The 17601-nt window shown below is 44.1% G+C and overlaps 1 protein-coding gene across 2 annotated transcripts; it reads left to right on the top strand.

The window, feature by feature from the left end:
• Nucleotides 1–9007: 9007 nt before the first annotated feature.
• On the top strand, nucleotides 9008–16183 carry HCCS (holocytochrome c synthase). 2 transcript variants are annotated; one of them, XM_086462713.1, is made up of 7 exons: nucleotides 9008–9027; nucleotides 9651–9799; nucleotides 10519–10667; nucleotides 11262–11410; nucleotides 12531–12650; nucleotides 13487–13573; nucleotides 13854–16183. In XM_086462713.1, the coding sequence occupies exons 2-7, from the start codon at nucleotides 9685–9687 to the stop codon at nucleotides 14050–14052; spliced, it is 819 nt and encodes a 272-aa protein (XP_086318839.1). In that variant the 5' UTR covers nucleotides 9008–9027; nucleotides 9651–9684; the 3' UTR covers nucleotides 14053–16183. The 2 variants fall into 2 exon arrangements, with proteins under 2 accessions (XP_086318839.1, XP_086318838.1); XM_086462712.1 differs by lacking the exon at nucleotides 9008–9027 and adding an exon at nucleotides 9043–9068.
• Nucleotides 16184–17601: the final 1418 nt, after the last annotated feature.

Below are 17601 nucleotides of genomic sequence, written 5' to 3'. Positions count from 1 at the left end.
GAATATCTTAAAAATTGTTAGAATTCTCTGATTTTTGATGGGGAGGATTCACTTTTGCTGTGTTAGATTACAGGCAATAGTACATCTTCTAAATTGCCCATGGAATTTTTTTCGTAATTAGTATGGTAAGCGATGTGTGCAAACAGCCTAATTCTTACTGGACTGCTTTTCCCTTGGCTGCTACTGCCTTTGAGAAGTGCTGCAACTCTCCTCAGAGTATTTTTAACCATTGGCTATTTGGATGCGAAGTTTAATCGTAAAGAGATAAAATTCTTCTGTATATGTGATGTGTAACTTACTTTTTTTGTTTCGTCACAGAAATTACCCATTTGCTATGAAGTGTGGAGGGTTTTTGTCACATTTTCCTCGTTAATCACATCAGAATTCTGAGGTGTTGACTAAAAACATTCTTGAATTAACTGTGCCAAACTTCTGTAAAGCTGTACGGTAATTCTGTAGGATGACAGTTCACTTCTTGAGGCACATTTTGGGTTTTTTTTTAAACTACGTGTTTGTCAATCTGTTCCTTCTTCTGCGAACATAAAGGTTTGGAGGGCATCAGAGAGGGATTTTACTACCTAGGAATAGTCCAGAATCAGATTTATAATACAATTTGAGGAACTTCTGATTTTCTTTTTTTTTTAATGTGATTTTGAGAGCTGTATTTGTGTGTTGTTTGGGAGGGTTTTGCCTCATTTTAAACCATATCTGAATTGGGACTGATTAACTTACGGTTTTCTTTCTTGGGGTGTGTGGGGGGGAAGGTTTTGGTTTTGGGTTTGGGTTTTTTTGACATTACTTGTTATACCTTCTGGTAAGGTGTGCTGCAAGTATCTGTTTCCATTCAGGACTTGAGCACACATCGTAGTTCCTGTAGCAGGCTCTTTAAGCAATCGGTTTTCAGTGTACCCTGCGTAGGAGAATTAGTTTTCCTCTTGTCCCTTTCCCTCTAACGAAGGTGGTGACGTGATCCCTCCCCTCTGCAGTCAGAGGTGCGGGTGCCCCAGCACCAGGGGAGGGCCGCAGCGCTCCTGTCTGCCGCGAGTGGGGTGTCTGAAGGCCCCAAGAGCGCCGCGCAGGCTGAAGCGCCTCACACCGAGGGGGCTGCGACCAGTGTCGTGCCCCAGCACAGTTGGGGCTGGCGTGAGTCGCCGTTGGTACGCCTGGTTCCGCCGTTTAACTGGGCAGGCTTTGGTCCAAAGGCGCTCCCCAGCCCGGCCTTGTTAAGGGAGATGCCATGGATCGTTAATACTTCGCTTTTTTGGGGTTCTGTGCTTATTGACACTTCACAAGCCTGGGGAGAAGCGATCTGTCTGTGCCTGGGGAAGGTTATTAGCAGCTGAGCTGAGTAGTGTGTGGTTTGAGTGAGCGCCGTACCTTACGGGGGTACCAGCAGTCTTTGAGAGCTGGTCCTGTGGCTGCCTTGCTGAGAGAACCAGACTCCCTTTTCTGCTTCTTTGCAGAACCTGGTATCTTCTAAAACAGTGATTTTGGGGCATCTGATGCGAAATCTAGGCTGTGTACAAAGGCTCTAGGTTTCTACCGCCTTCGTCATTTAAAGGTGCGCAGGAAATACTTTTTTTTCTTGTGCTTTTTCAGTCATTAGATCAGGGAGTCATTTTGTACTGGCTTATTCCTTTCTAAAATAAATTTTAAATTGAGTAAATTCAAACATTTTGGAGAATATCTTTGATGGTAGAAGTCTACTTTTGCTATTCAGGAAGAGGATGAAAAAAATGGCTAAGGAAGATGATGTGGAGCAACTCTTAAGGTGATAACTCATGAAGACTTTTTGAAATTCATCCCTTCTTAGCATTAATCTTGAAGGATTTTAATTCTTTTGCTTTCAATGGAGAATATTCGTTAAAATGGTCCATTTCCTTCACTTCTAGATAGACTTGGGTCTGATAGGGGGAAAAAAACCCCCGTCAGTCAAGCTATAAAAAAATTACCTTAAAACTAGATGGAAAAAACCCAAACAAACCCAAACCTGCATAATACACTTTGAGCAGCAATCCAGAGAGGAAGGGCAGTGGGATAATTATTTTAAAACACGTACTAGTTTGGATCGCTGTAGAGAATCAGTGCAATTAAACCGATGTTTTGTGATGCATTAGGTTCAAATTTTCTAATTTGTTTTTTTATGTTCTGATACATCCACTGTGTGTCAGAAGACAACTTTCTAATGAAAAAAACTATTAACACTTGTGTATTCGGCAAGGACTGTAGTAAACAGGCTGCAAAGCTGTGATGTCCCGAATACATTAGCATAGGGCACTTTTTACCTGCCACTAAAAGCTTATAATACAGCAAATTAGATAGCTGCGGCACCCGTTTTTCAATTGCACTTTATTAATTTAAAAACTGTGGAGAAATACTGATGGAAGTTAATGTTGCAAGCTTGTGTCTTTGCTTTTTTATGCAAAAAAAGTAAATGCATGATACGCAGCATCGTAAGAAATGCTACCTTTAGAATGTAATCTATCGTATTATTGGCTTAAAACTTCTAACAGATGCATTGTCTAGTGTAAAAGCAGACTCGTCGTGGGTCACCAGGTGTCTTTGCCATGGACATCGCAAATGGAAGGAGTCAGTCTTGTAAAAGATGCTCAGATACCTTGTTTTTCTTTTCTTTTCTATTCTTCAGTACCAGGTGACATAAAATTAACACGATGATCGCAGGAGTCAGTCTGTACCAGTAAGGCTCTCTGTAGGAAGGCAAGTTTCCCTTTTTTGTGGCTTTACTTTTTCATCAAAAGATGAGTAAATACCAGTTCCAGAAGTACCGCGGGGGAATGGTAGGTCAAGCTTTGCTTTTGTAATTGATTTGAGGGTGCAGTACTGGCAGAGAGGAGATGCGCTTCAAATACTCATTTCCTCGGTGAGCCTTCCAGTGGATCTCAATGAAGTCGAGAGCCTTACGCTACAGAGGTGCTTTGGGGGTCACCTGTGCGCATTCTTCAGCGGTAAGAAGGACATCTCTGAAGCCTACTCTACCTCGACAAATACGTGCTATCTTGACTGAGCTCAATAATTTAATAACTTAATTGCTTAAAAGATAGAATCTATTGAATAAGAAAAAATACCCTATGCACAGGAAAATGAGGGGAGCTGACTTTATATATATATTCTTTGACACTTCCAAATTTTGTATTAAAATTTATTAAAAATTAAATTACAGTGTCCGGGAGAGAGTTGCTTCCATCTTTACTGAGAAAATTATGGGAGAAGATTACTCATACTGCAGAACTAACGTTAACCTAAGAGTAAAAGCTTGCACAAGTGAGCAAATGCATCCAGGCAGGTTCAAAGAGGAGAGGTGGAGGAGACTTTGAGAGCGAAAGTATGGAGATCCAGTCGTCTTCCTACTGCTGTGGTTGGGACAACAGCAGACCGATACGTAGCAGAAAGGTTTAGGTATTTCTATGTCTCTGTTCACAGTGGAAAATGAAACTTTATTCTTCAAAATTTCTGAGCTGTATAAAGTGGGGTATCAGTTGTTGGCTGCTGTACGGAGAGGACTCTCCTCCTCACGGACTTGTGCGTGTTTCAGTGTATGTACATACAAGCTTTGCGTAAAAGCTCATTTAACAGAGAAGTTTGTAAAATGGCTTTGTGATGCTTCTGCTGAGCCATCCAGAGGAAAATAAAGGGCTGCTTGACAATTACTCCAGCGGAGGAGCTGGTGCGCTTTTGGCTGCTGGTGAAAGCCATCGCTGGAGCGAATGGAAAGGGACTAGAATGGTCAGGAGAAAAAATGCCAGTGTAGAAGACTTGGAAAAGTATGGGCAGCCCTCTTTCATATTTTTGATAGCCTACTGTACAACATCATTACCTGGCTACAAGGAACTTCATGAGGAAGGATATGTTCCTGGTGGAGTTCCTCTGTCTATGGAACGTATTTGACAGCTGGAAGAAGAACAGTACTTCATTGCTGAGATCCTGACAGTGGTCAAATAGAAATAGCGATCAATATTTATGAACTTCAACATTCATCCAAACCCAGGTAAAATCTCTTTGTTGGGTAGGTGAAGCTCTTAGGATTTTCTGAAAGAAACTTGAAAGTTCTTTTTATGGTAGAGAAGATGAAAGATGTGCTGCTTGGAATGTTTAGAGATCTGGGATTAAGCATCAAATCGTACTTTTAGGTGGTAACACTTGGTAAGGTTTCTTACCCCTTACAAATCTCTACTAGCTACCTCCTCTGACATTCTTGCTCTATTTGTAATAACCAAGCACTTTATAGCTCAGTAAAGCATGGAAGGTAGCTATGAAGAATAAATGGTGTTTTTTGGTCTAGGAAATATTTTGGCAAAATTTCTTCCGAGTTCAGTTTCCTTGTGTGATGTCCCGCACTGAGAGGGCATCTGATCATAACGGTGTATATAAATTTTTAACCTAGTTGTAATGTAAAGGAAATGTCTTTAAGAGAGTGAATTATGAAGAGTTCAGCATGGCTTGGTATCAACCATGTAATGATTCCGTGTGCTATTTATAACTTCCTACTTACTGATATTGAAAATATAAAAGCAAATAAAATATTCTGTAGTGTATCTTTATTTTTAATCTATGCGTGGGATGTCAAACATTGTACTTGTCTTGTGGGCAGGACATGCATTGATGAGCCTATAAATATTTAAGCATATGAGAATCTGCACCCAAGTGGAACACGTTGCATGTAAATTGTCTTCTAAGTTTTAAAATTTTGGTATTTCTAAAAATTTGCTAGGTTTGAAAGCAACATTTAAATATTAATACTAAGCTGTAATACAGAACATAACATTCTGAATGCAATGCGGGATATATTGGTTTTGTTTATTGTAACCCGATTCCAGTTTCACAAGAGAAATCCATCGTGTGGCAGGGGGAAAGGAGGGAAAGGGCTAACCACAAGCTCGGCTGCCTAGTTTGCACACTTCATATGCACACATCCAAATAGCCTGGATTCGTTTCTAGCATGCGTCTACCAAACAGTGTTTTCTTTAATATCTACAGGTACTTGTATATGTAGAATAATTTAACACGTAAGCACAGCTAACCTGATACAAAACCAAATTACAAAAGCTGTTGGGAACAAATGAGTTACAAGTTAGGCATAAGCAACGGAGCCTGTCATTCAAAAATGTTTATATACTCTGTTGAAGAAGAAACTCGACGTATATGTGTCTAACTTATGTGCAGAGCAAGGACGAAAACTGTAAATTCTGCTAGACTGATTTCTGGTAAATCTTGACAATCTGGTTTGCAGCAAATACTAACCCTGTCACACAGTGTCAGGGTCACATTATTAAATTCAAGTAGTAGCACGGCCTGGTTGGGGTCGCAGTCCGTGTCACGGCACGAGAACCTAAAAATGCAATATAACAGCTCTGCAGATCGGTGGTGAAAGTAATCAGTCGTAGTAAGGCGAATGGTTAAGTATTATGGGTTTAAATTTACTTTTTATTATATAAAACAATTTCTGAATTACTTGTTTGCATTTCAGTGATACTGTAAAGCATTTCTGTGTTTTGTTTGAACCGTTTAGGAGCTTGCATAAAATTATATTGGCTGATTTATTTTTTTTTTCCCTTTGATATATGCAATAATGTCAATAAGCAATAAATTGCATGTTGTATGCAAGGTATTGGTACTTCATAATAAAGGAAAGGAACCCAGTTTCTTACTTGGTGAATTTTTCTTTCTTGACACGGTAACAGCTTACGTACCTGTGATGAAGGCATCATGAAAGAGCGATTTTCTTTGGGTTCAGTTCAGAAACAACTGGCTTATAGGGTATCTTGAAATTTTGCGCTGTTATCTTTTTTTAATTTAGCAAAAGGCGGGGAGGCAGTATGAGGCCCGAGCCACACTGCTGTTCGGGTGGCTGGGCTTTTAGAGGCTGTAGTTCTATGTAGGGCATCGCTGGGGCCGGGAATGTAACTTAAACTATAAATTTTGCTGTGTATTGAGGAAAAACTGGTATCGGATAGTATAATTATCGTATAGCACTGTGTTGTAATAGCACATGTTTCAGGACATAAGCTGACAGTCGTCTGAAGGCTCCAGGGATAAAGAGCTCCTGCTGTCAGCGCTTTATCAACGTGACGCTCTGCACAGCCCCTTACCGAATACCAAGCTGGGCAATTAATTTCCTTAATATGGCAGTCCCTAGATTCCGTAGGTGCCATGGGCGTGTGCCTCGGAAGCTGGGTGCTAAAACGCGGGTTCTGAGCGTCCTCAGAGGAGGTGGCTGCTGGTTTACATCTTAACCCCCGGCTTCCAAGCACAGGAATCGCTCGGGTTTCTTTGAGCTTTCTTTTGTGTTACGCAATGGTTAAATTGCTCGAAGAAAACACAAAGCATTCCAGTGGGTTTTAGTTTTTCCCTCTCGTCTTTTAAGGGGTATTTACTTCCGTTTGTAAATGATATTCTTAGGGTACTAATTTTACACTGTTAGTGTAGAAAACTACTCATTAACTAGCCAGTCTGTTTGGGAGTGACTGGGAATGTCTGGAAACGTTATTTGGGGTCAGATGCTATCTAGGTCAGATTTCCAACGGCTTGAGGAAGGACAATGGGGGCTTGGTGGGAGGCTTTCGTCTTGGCACGGGGCAGCTTTGGACGCTGAATGGCAGAAAGGAAGGGCTAAGCATGGCTGGGAACAAGAGGTGCCTTTCAGTGAGCCGTGCTTAACCTGACAAATTCAACAAATCTTGCTTAAGGTGGGAGAAACATTCCTGTCCCCGAGGTGTAGGATATAGAAGGTATTTTGTATGTCCACTTTGTCATGTTCTGGTGCAAAGTTGCTCTTCATTTTCCCCCAGATTTATTTAGTTTTTTCATTACTCTTTGTGTCCTTGCTGAAAACTTTGCTTTCTATGCCTGTATTGGTGTGATAGTTCTGCATTAGGGTTTGTTTTTTTGTTATTTAATCTCCACATTTTTAGACGGTGGACTGCTGTTGTGTCTTCTTACTTTGCTCTGCTTTTCTGGAGTTCACAGTGGAACATACCTAAGGGCAGATTGTGCGCTTCCTTGGGGTTGTGACCCTGGGTGTTCCTTGTAATGCTTTACCTTGAGGAACTCGTGTTTGCTACTTGGCTTATCTTACAAAGGGTGAAAACTACTGTCAGTACAACGGCTAATACGTAGTGCGGTTGTTGCTTCTGCTGGAAAGCAGGGAGACAGCGTCCTGACATCCACAACAGCATGGGCTTTGGGAGGAGGGTGTGGGACCGATTCCCTGTTTGAGAACATCAGCGGGAGGAAAATGTGTTTTAACCGTAGAGCCGTTCTGCCGCTGACTTGAAGTGTTTGGAGGCAGAGGTGTCGGTTGGTCTATAGGAGGCTCTTCTTGTTGAGCTGCGTTGTCAAGTGCAGACTAAAATGATCCCGTCGTGCTGAGTGCTGCTTACACAGCTGTCAGCGGGAACGCATCGTGGGGATTCCAGCAAAGCCAAATCTGCCCAAAACTTGGGCTTCGATGGAGGCAATCGTCCTGTTTTCTAAGGCGTGTAATAGAGACTCCACCGCTGACAGCGTGGTGCCACTCTCCCAGCTCCAGGTTCTCAAGACACTGTGCTAATAATTCCTGCGTGCAGAAAGGGTAGGAAGTCGTTTCCTCTTACATAATAAAGACTATAAAAGGGCAAAAATGAGGGAAAGGATGGATATTTCATGTTACTTTATACTTGTGTTTTCATTTTGTGTTCGCACTGAACGGCAATGTCCTCGTTAGTACGAAAGATCCTAGTTTGAAAGACGGTATGCGAACATGTTCTTAAAAAGCACTCTCGAGGGGAATGTAGAAAAGTTGTTTAATTCCAGTAGTTGTATAATTTGAAACAGCGCTTGTTAGAACTGCTTCAGTGTGGTTTAGAATTTGTCTTTTTTAATCTTTCTGACCTTTTTCAAAAGAAGCGGGGCAGAATCCCTCGTTTCTCTCTTTACACCAAAATACATGCAGAGGGTGCAGGAGACCCCTCTTCCAGGTTTGAATTTGGATTTTCTTCATCCCGAGTTAATGTAATAACTGGGCTGCTTGAGGCTTAAATGCCTTCCTGCTTTATTTTGAATTGCTCCAATGGAATAGAACATTTCCAAAAAATGGTTATGTTTTTTGATCAGTTCCAGTTGCTGCATATTTGTAATGAATGTTTGTCTTGTGCCTCCCCACCTGCCTTCTGCACTGGACAGCCTACAGAGAGTCCGCGGGGTGGGGTGAACGCTGGAACCTGCAGGGTTTGTTCTCCCCGCTGCAGCTGCTGCCGCGCAGCTGGATCTTACCCTCTGTGGGCCGCCCAGGGCTGGGTGACACTGCGCATCCGGAGCTCCATCTTCCGAACCGCCAGACTGCCGCGTTATGCGCAGGGGTTCGGGCATGGGGTTAAACTGCAGCTTCTGGCACTGAAATAAGGCAATAGCAGTAAATCTGAAAGAGCCGTGATATTTGCTTGACTAGCTGATGTTTAAAGCCATCCTAAGGAACCTTAGGATCTCCCTAAGTTTAGTACTGGACAGGATACACCTTCACAACGTTGATTCACGCTGCTGGTACATTATTTTTTCTATATTTTTTTAAAACCCAAACTATTTGCAGCTGTAAGGGATAATGATTTCACAAGCAAACCCACACCAGGGCACGTCGCTCGTGCTAACGCAGCTGTGCGGAGACGAAACGTGAGCCTCAGCCCACAACATCCACTGTTGTTGGCGAATTTTGGGACAACTTTCGTGCTCTTAGACCAGCACCCTTCAGGCGCCCTCTGCCCGTTCCCGCCTTCGGGATTCGTTAACCGTGCGCAGCACAAGCTGCGCCCCGCGCCGCAGCGCCCTGCCCTCGGAGCGGGCAGCGAGGCAGCCCCCTCAGCCCGCCGCGGGGCCGTTCGGCCGGGAGCAGCCCGCGGGCCCGGCGCCGCCCTCAGCCCGGGGCGAGGCCCGGCGGGGCGGAAGGCGGGCTGCGGCACCGGCCGTGTCCCCGCCCCTCCCGGCGGCGGCGGGCGCAGGCGCGGAGCGGGCCGGCGGCGCGGCGGTCTCGCGAGGCGGGTGAGCTCCGGGTGGGCCGCGGAGGCGCGGGCCGGGCTGAGGTGAGGAGGGGGCGGCGGGAGGCGGGAAGCGGCGGCTGTTGGGGGACGCGCGGCGGGAGGCGGGGGGTGAGGAGGGCGCCGGGCCGGGCCGGGCCGGGCCGGGCTGAGCCGGGTCGGCTGGGCCCGGGGGGCGGGCCTGACCTTGCGCCGGCTGCGGGGTCGGTCACGGCGTGTGTGGCGGGGCGGCGGCGGCGGCGGTACGGGGGGCGCTTCCTACCTGCCGAGGGGGTAGGGGAGGTGGGTGCCGCTGCCCTCCGCGGGCCCGAGGGGGCTGCGGCGGGTTTCGGGGTGCGGGCAGAGCCCTGGAGGAGGGGGGCTGGGGGGCTGGGCGGCTGAGGGTGGGTGTCAGCGGCAGGGAGCCCCCGCAGCCCCTGTCCCGCGGGAGCCCCTTCGCTGTCAGGCGCTGTGCGTTTGTATTTCGGCTGGTGTTTATCGCTTACGCCGATTTGTTGTTTAATTTCCTAATTTGTGATGCGGCAGCATACCTGTACTTGCATTCCCCTTAACCAATGAGCGGTGTAGTTTTGTATTATGGGTGTGTGCTTTATTTATTTATTTATTTATTTATTTTCCCTCTTTTAGAACGTTGAACTAAAAAGCGCCGTGTGCGGCAGCCATGGGTTTGTCCGCCTCCTCCCCGGCTGCTGCAGGTCAGTCGCCGGATGCATCCAAGCAACACCAGACGGCGTCTCCACCTTCAGAATGTCCCATGCATCAGGAAAAAATGAGCGGTAGTTATTCTTCAAACTTAAATAAACTCCTTACGTGGAAAACAGATTGAAAAATACTTGGGGGGAAAAAAAGAAAAATTATTCTACAAGTAAAAACTTGAGTTTGTTTCACAGAAATAGCTCTCGGGTGACTTTTCTTGAAAAGGAGTCAGGTGCTCACCAGGACAGCACGCAAGCCGCCTCGCCTGGGGAGACAGCACGTGCTTGCTGCTGACCCTGTGGGTTGCCCCCGATCGTCACGCTCCTGCAGATCTGTCCCCATCGAGTGGGGCACAGGGTCAGGGAGGCGCAGGGCCCTACACGGGTGGTGGCGGGGAGCAGGTGGTTGCCACTAGAGAACACGCGCCTGGAAAAGGGCAGCAGAAGGGTGGAATAAGATGAACATCTGGAGAAGGACATCAGCTCTTCCGCTGACACAGTCAACACGTGTTGGATTAATGTTGCTGTGGACACCTTAGGTACAGACAGTTGAGTACAGGGGCCAGCACGGGGTGGGGAGCGAGCATTCAGGGACTGCGTAAGAGGCTTAGATCTTACCATGGTGCTGAGTCCTAAACTGCAGGGCAGAGAGCAGTTAACGCTGCTGCAGAGCTCAGCAGGAAAAGCAAAACACCAGTTTGTATTTCCGTGAGCGTTCAATGCACTCCTTTCCCTTCCCTGTCGTGTCCTGGAGTTTTAGTTCTGTAGCAAAATACGTACTATTTTGTCTTGTCTTTCAGGTTGTCCAATGCACATGAAGGCCCCTGATCACAGAACGGAGAACACAGACGATGTTCCTGCACATCAAGAAAGAGCGTATGAATTTGTAGCATGTCCGGTGAAGTCTGGTGCATCTCAAGTGAAAGATGACATCGATCCTAGCAATATGGTAACTTTTGCTTATTTCAGATGTTTTCTTGAGTCTTGTTTCTTAGGAGATACTGTCCCCAAATTGTAAATAGTGATGCTGTTATTTTTTAATTTTTAACACTGCTTTTTCCCGTTTTGTGTGCAAATAGTTGTATAAAATCAAGTTACATCTTATTTAACATTCTCTTCTTCAAATTGACACCATTTTGATAAAAGGTGGGTTTTCCAGTTTGTAAATATTCTTTGCTGCCTGTTTCTGTCTGTGAGTTACGTGCCTGGTTTGCCTGCTGCGGCGGGGGGTTTTAGGTTCTGTGCAGCAGCAGTACGGGTACGTTCTGATGCAGGTCTCTCCAAGATTTCCTCTGAGTTACAAAAGGCCCTGCTCTTCTGAAAGCTGAAGGTTAGGTAAAAGGGTTCTTTAAGTCTTCGGGTGACAAACTCAGGCAAAGAGTTGTACTGCCAAAGAGAAGGATCGTTTTGGTGGACTTAAATAAAGGCTGAACTTCTTGATCTTTGTAGCAGTTGGTTGGTTATGCTTTGATTTTTCTCAAACACCGTAACATAAAAAAATGTTCATCCTCTAGTTTGTTGTTGATTCTCCTCGTTTTTCTAGATGCCTCCTCCAAATCAGCAGCCATCCCCAGATCAACCGTTTCCATTGTCAACTGTTAGGGAAGAATCTTCCATTCCTAGAGCACATTCTGACAAGAAATGGGTCTACCCTTCAGAGCAGATGTTCTGGAACGCCATGCTAAGAAAAGGGTAAATACACTGTGAATTATCAGGTGGCGTCTGTGAGCCCGAAATTCATGAAGTAATATCACGAGTTATTATTCAGCTATATTGTTTAAGAGTTTGTGGACTCTAAGCAGTAAATAACTAACTAGCTCTTTTAAAAATTGCTATTTGTATGAACAGCTTCATTTTAAAGGGCGAGCTGGTCTCAAAGGCCACATCTTCCCTAGTGATCAGCAACATGGTAGGGAGTGTCAGGCGACTGCCACGAGCTCAGAAAGTTTTATTAAAAGTCAGTGCGTGGGCATAGACGAACTTTGTGTGATCGCCAGCTTTCAGGCTCCCATCGGCTTCATGCTAATCCTGTAAACCGACAGCAGAAGTTCTGTGACTGAGAACATCTAACTTGACTTTGCAAAATTGCTACACGTGTGAAAGCGGCCTGACAGGTAGGTGTTTGCAGGCTTTACGAAGTTCAGTGTAGGCAAGATCTACCTGAGTGTTGAATGTCTCTTGTAAACTTCTGTGCCGCTGTTTCCTCATTCTTTTGTAATTATTTGTTCGTTATTCTCAAACAGATCAGCTTTAAAGGCGGTTACTGTTAAAACAATAGTAATTTGTTATTCTACGTATCAAAATTGTTCTTAAGACGTGTCATAGGCAGTCTGCGTTGAACACGCAAGTTTTGATCCCGTAAAATGCGCTCAGTGTTACGCCCGTTGAAGGGGAAGCACGGACGTAGTCGTGGTGCAGGGTCAGAGAGATGAAGGGCATTTCTAAGTGCGTGAATACAGGACTTCTGTGCCTTGGGAAGGCAAGTGGGATTGTTCCGAAGCATTTTTCTGAATACCGTGGATGTGCTGATGTTTGCACACTCCAATATCTTTCTGATCCGGTTAAGCTGTTAACGTAGCTGACTGGAATTTGTGGATCTCTGTGATGCCAACTTTGATAACTACACTTTGACACAGAAAATGAAGTGGTTCTCGAGATGCTTCAGCAGATGAACCAGACATCTCCATACTTGCTTTGTGTCTTTGCGTAAAACCTTAACTCTCTTGATTCAAAAGCCCATCAGATAAACTGAGGAAGGTGGAGTAGTTATGCTGTAATGCTTGTAAAGTGTTTTCAAATTCTTATTTTTTAGGTGGAGGTGGAAAGATGATGACATAACAGGTGAAGACATGACCAACATTATTAAGATTCACAACCAAAATAATGAGCAAGCTTGGAAGGAGATTTTGAAGTGGGAAGCTCTTCATGCTGTGTACGTACATACGAAATGAAAAGCAAACCCTTTGGTTTAGCTCTTGCTTTTGTAATTCTTTGAAAGTAGAAGGTCTCTCGAGTTTTTGCAGAAATATTCTGGTGCTGATACCTCTCAAAAGTTACAGTCTTGTAGGAGCCTGCATTTTGATTAATATGGAGGAAGATTATCCAGAAGAGCTTAAGCAGAACTGAATAATTATTAAGTAGATAAAACTGATGAGCATTGTGGTGATGTGTGTACAATGTGGATTTGGAGAAATTAACTTCTTACTGTATCTATTTGGGAATGACTTGATTGAAATCTTTATGTTACGATAAAGTTACGGGATGTAAATTTAGATTAAAAATGACTGGTGTAAAACAAACTGTCACTTTTAGGTCAGTACAGTCCCTGTTCCTAGAAGAGACAAGACTAGTTAAGCATTCTGTGTGTAGAAATTGTTCTCTGCAATTCCCCAATCTCTGTTACACAGTAGTTTGGATTACTGTTTCCTGTTCTTTTAATGGTTTGCTCTCCTTTAGTCTATTAAGTCTGTGGATTAGATTTGCTGAAAACTGCTCTGTTGCTAAGTTAGAACAATGATGTGGAGCGTATCAAAGGTACTTCATCGTACCAGCAGGAAGTGCTGTCAGAAACTAGGGGACTTTTCAAACCTTTTAAAAAATAAAAGAGCTGGTTTAGGTCACTTGCAATTAATTTTTTACTGTTGCTCTTTCTCCTATTTGGTTTCTCTGTTACTAAAGCTACACTGTTACCACAGTGGTTTAAAAACTTACGACTTAAAGACCATTTAAAAAGCTAAAAAATATTTTATTTTTTAATTACATGCGCAGGGAATGTCCATGTGGACCCTCACTGATGCGGTTTGGAGGCAAAGCAAAGGAGTATTCACCAAGAGCCAGGATACGTTCATGGATGGGGTACGTGGGCAGGAAAGAAGGTCTTCCAGTGAGGTGGGAGGGTAGGGAGACGTGTCTGGAAACATGGTGTAGGACTAATTTTAAGGTGTTTCAGAACTGGAATTGCAAGTTATCATTACCAGAAGATAGAAGTGCTAGCGGGGATCTTAGGCCGGTATCTGGATAAATAAATCGTCTTAACCAGGACTTCCACTCCCTCTCCCATTATCTCCCCTATCTCCCATATCCCTCTCATAATATCCATTAAAATATCTACATGGTCTGTCTTCTGTCGTTCCAGGTATGAACTTCCTTTTGACAGACATGATTGGATCGTTGACCGATGTGGAAAAGAAGTGCGGTACGTCATCGATTACTATGATGGTGGAGCAGTAGATAAGAACTACCAGTTCACTATCCTGGACGTTCGCCCCGCGTTTGACTCTCTCTCGGCCGTGTGGGACAGAATGAAGGTAGCTTGGTGGCGCTGGACTTCATAACTACTCCTGGGGTGGGCCGTCGAAAGGAAACCCACTTCTCCTGGACTAAGGATAAGTGAATGCCAGGACTTGAAATAAAGTTCGCTGCAACTGTCGTTATTTTCATCATCACCACTGTTCTTTGAGGGTAGGAAGGGAAGATGGGGAAATCCGTTGTGAAGTACACCGGTGCTTTACGGTGTTTTGAATGAAGTAATAAAGTTACAGTAGCAAAAAATGTATCTTAATTTTCTTAAGAGCTGGGAATCTTTTCTTTGTCACAGACTCTGCATAAGCTTGCTGCCTTTTCATTTCATGACTCCAGTGCTGCACCAAATACGTGAGGTTTCTGATACTGACTGGAGTTCTGAGTATTACTTAAATAGTGAAAACTGGAGATTTCATAAAAGGTTTCACACAGTTACAGGATTGGGACACTTGGATGATGAATAAAGGGTAAAAGACCGGGACTGTTTCAAACTGCATATTTTATTAACCATATAAAACCATGTATTTGTTTTCATGTGGGCACTTGACCTGTTCAAATAGGTGCTTTCTCAGAAAACTTCAGTCAAGTTTATTCTCTTTATTCTGTTAAAGGAAGTATAGTGTAGTATGAGTATTTTAAAAGTATGTTAAGTTGAAAGGAGAATATTCTCATGCCTTAATCTGCAGTTTATCTTTGAACAGAAGAACATCTGTTAGAAGCAGGAAATGAGTGTCAGTTACTTTTAAAACAACATTTCTAAAAGGAGGTAAAATTGATATTTAATGACTATTTATTTGAGTATTTAAAAGGTTCGTTTTCTGATGTTGAAAACTGTATTCCTTTAATATTTTGATCTCTGTAATGTGTGTCTCGTGTAGTGCATTCAGGACAGAATGAAGCCTTATTTAAAGAAACTGGCGTGCAGTGCATCTGTATTTTGCATCTTGGCTTCTTCAGCTGCACCGTAGCGTTGGTTTTTATCTAATACGGAGTCGCACAAGGGTGTACGACTGCAGTGTCACCCACGTCTCCGCATGGTGATTCGAGGGAGGCGCAGTACAGGGGTGTGGGTAACTTGGCTAAAAGGGGACCCTGAGTGCCAAGAAGTGAGGCCGATTTGAGCGTTTCTAAGAGCGATGCATGCTAATGCGGTGCGGCTTAAAGATTTGATTCTTGTTTGTGCTTAATAAGGGAAACTAACTTTTTTTTTTTTTAAGTCTTCCACTGTAATAGCTTTAAATTTGCAGGGGTTGGTAAATTCCTGGTGCCACATACCCCCAAATTTTAAGTTATTCCTCTCTTTCAGCATACATTACGCTTGAGAACAAGTCCTCCATGCAAGACACTTGGGAGTGGAAGGAGTAATGGGAGGAGCTTCTTTCATGAAACTTCACAACCTTAACTGGGAACCAGCTGTACATTCATTTTCTGAAAGTGGTTATTTTTAACTGACATTGGAAGCTTTTCTTTCTCCTCTTTTCATTGAGGAGAAAGCCCCTCAATGTTCCAGTCCAGTAACTTTGGAAAAAATTATTCAGGGAAGCTTCCATACTTTCAGGTACTAATGGAAGGGAATGGTTCCCACCTCAGAGGCAACTGTCTTGCATGGTAGGAGTAAATGCTACCCAGAAGTCCAGAGAAAACTGTGGTCTTACCCCCATCTACTTTCCTTACTCCTTTTTCACTGTTTTAGTGATTTGTATATATAAATGAAAAACAGTTTGGGGGGAAAAAACCCACCTCCCTCTGAGTAGGCAATGTATATATGAGATAGATGAGAAGTGTGTGCGCTCGTACGAAGCGTATCTGGTAATGAAACGGCTGCTCCTCTCTGTTCCGGCAGTAAAGACTGAGGCTGACTGGTTTTTGGGGTGGGTTGGTTGGTTGATCCATTTGGTAACTTGAACTATGGAGAATTGTGTATTTCTCACAGCTAAACATGGAAAAGGTGCACCAGCGTGGGGAGTGCTTCAGAAGCTTCGAAAGCTCGAGTTTGCTTTGTGGACTTTGGCAGTGTGGTGTCGAGTGCGTTATGGCGGTTGTCACTGCTGCTAAATCTGGTGAAAGGTGTCACGCGTTTACCCTGTACGTTCCATCTCACATTGGTTCAAAATGGTTCTTTTCTGTGCTACTGGTAATGAAATGTACTGCTTCGTCATCAAAAAGGAGAATCAAATAAATATACTTTTCTTAACTTTGGTATTTGGTGATAATATTTCTAGTTGTAAGAATTAAGATAAGCTCTTGCATGTGTCATAAGAGATTATAGTCTGTTCCAACTAATCACATCTTTGCATATATACTAATTTATTTAGGTGAATACAGAACCAAAACCCGAGGACTAAATGTGTTTGCCAACCAAACCAGCAGCTCTCAGAATGAGAGCATATGACAACAAATACATTCATCCTGAGTCTTGCTAACTTCTGAAGGAGGAATGCAAGAATTTTTTTTTTTTTTTTAAATAATCCTTGGAAGTGTAAATGAAAATAATTAATTTCTACAAACAGTAAGACTTAAGGAAGTGAACATGAGGTTTTCTCTTTTAGGTTTGGGTTACTTTGTGCACGATGTTGGCAGTTCACTATTCCTCAGAGGACAGGAGTCGGTGATTAGAAGCCTAATGTAAACTGGAAAAAACCAGTGATTTAAATTGATGGGTTTTACCTTTTGGGAGGATGTTTTTACTGTAGAACTATTGTTAAGGCTAGACTAAAGGCGGTATGTGTGTATACACATGAATAAATAAATTTATATCCTGTCTTTGTACGCATAGAAAGGTATGGAGAGTTCATGAAGCTCAAAAAACCGAAGAAGTATCCTCATCAGGCCTTTTCAGGGAATCCTGCAGCAGCATCAGGTCCCCAGTCAGGCTGAAACGGAAGTTCAGAACGCAGCATCTCAAACCAGGTTAACCTTATGCGCACCCAAAAGGGAAAATGCGGACACTGTCGGTAAATGCAGGGCTGCTTTTTACATCAGTGGTGTATTTAGGTATCCAAAGTTCACCTGTGTTCTGCTTTACCGTGTCGAAGCCCTGCCTGACCTATTGTGTTTGACTTTCGCAGCTGAAACAAGTGAGGAGAGCTCTCCTGGCCTGCAGCTGAAGAGGCGTTCTTCAGAGAGGTTGCAGTGCTCAGAAACTGCAGTCTCTGTGACTGACGGACGCAAAAGGACAGCGGCACAACGCTCCAGCTGTAACCAGGTGTTGGGCTTGTACATGTGTAGTCAAGAGTGGTACTGATCTTCTCTGCCTGGAGCAGGATGCCTGCAAATACCTGGCTTTGGCCTCTTGCCGTTGCATCGCTTCAGGCAGCCAGCGGCTACCCTGCAGCTGGGGTGCCTGGCACCGTGCGGCCAGGCCAGAGAGGCACCCGACACGTGGGTGCTGTGCCTACGGCGCCCTCCCAACTCGGTGACGTTGGCCCAGCTCTCTGCTCTTCTGCAGCATGGCCTGTTAGTAGGTGGCTGACGTGAGTGTCCTGGAATTAGGGAGTAATTCACAGGCTTGTCCTTCTGGGATGCCTGGAGCTCCATCCTGTGACGTTTTGCCCTCGTGACATACTAGCAGGCAGTTTGGA

This window comes from Leptosomus discolor, chromosome 3 (genome assembly GCF_034619465.1).
Source record: "Leptosomus discolor isolate bLepDis1 chromosome 3, bLepDis1.hap2, whole genome shotgun sequence".
In the NCBI taxonomy this organism is placed as follows: domain Eukaryota; kingdom Metazoa; phylum Chordata; class Aves; order Leptosomiformes; family Leptosomidae; genus Leptosomus; species Leptosomus discolor.
Note: the sequence above shows the minus strand (reverse complement) of the source record. Positions and strands in the feature narration are given on the sequence as shown.

Excerpts from the sequence above, each read along its gene's own strand:
- HCCS (XM_086462713.1), top strand. The coding sequence starts at position 9,685 with ATGGGTTTGTCCGCCTCCTCCCCGGCTGCTGCAGGTCAGTCGCCGGAT. Across the intron at positions 10,668-11,261 it reads ACATCGATCCTAGCAATATG|ATGCCTCCTCCAAATCAGCA; the intron begins GTAACTTTTGCT and ends TCGTTTTTCTAG. Across the intron at positions 12,651-13,486 it reads TGGGAAGCTCTTCATGCTGT|GGAATGTCCATGTGGACCCT; the intron begins GTACGTACATAC and ends TTACATGCGCAG.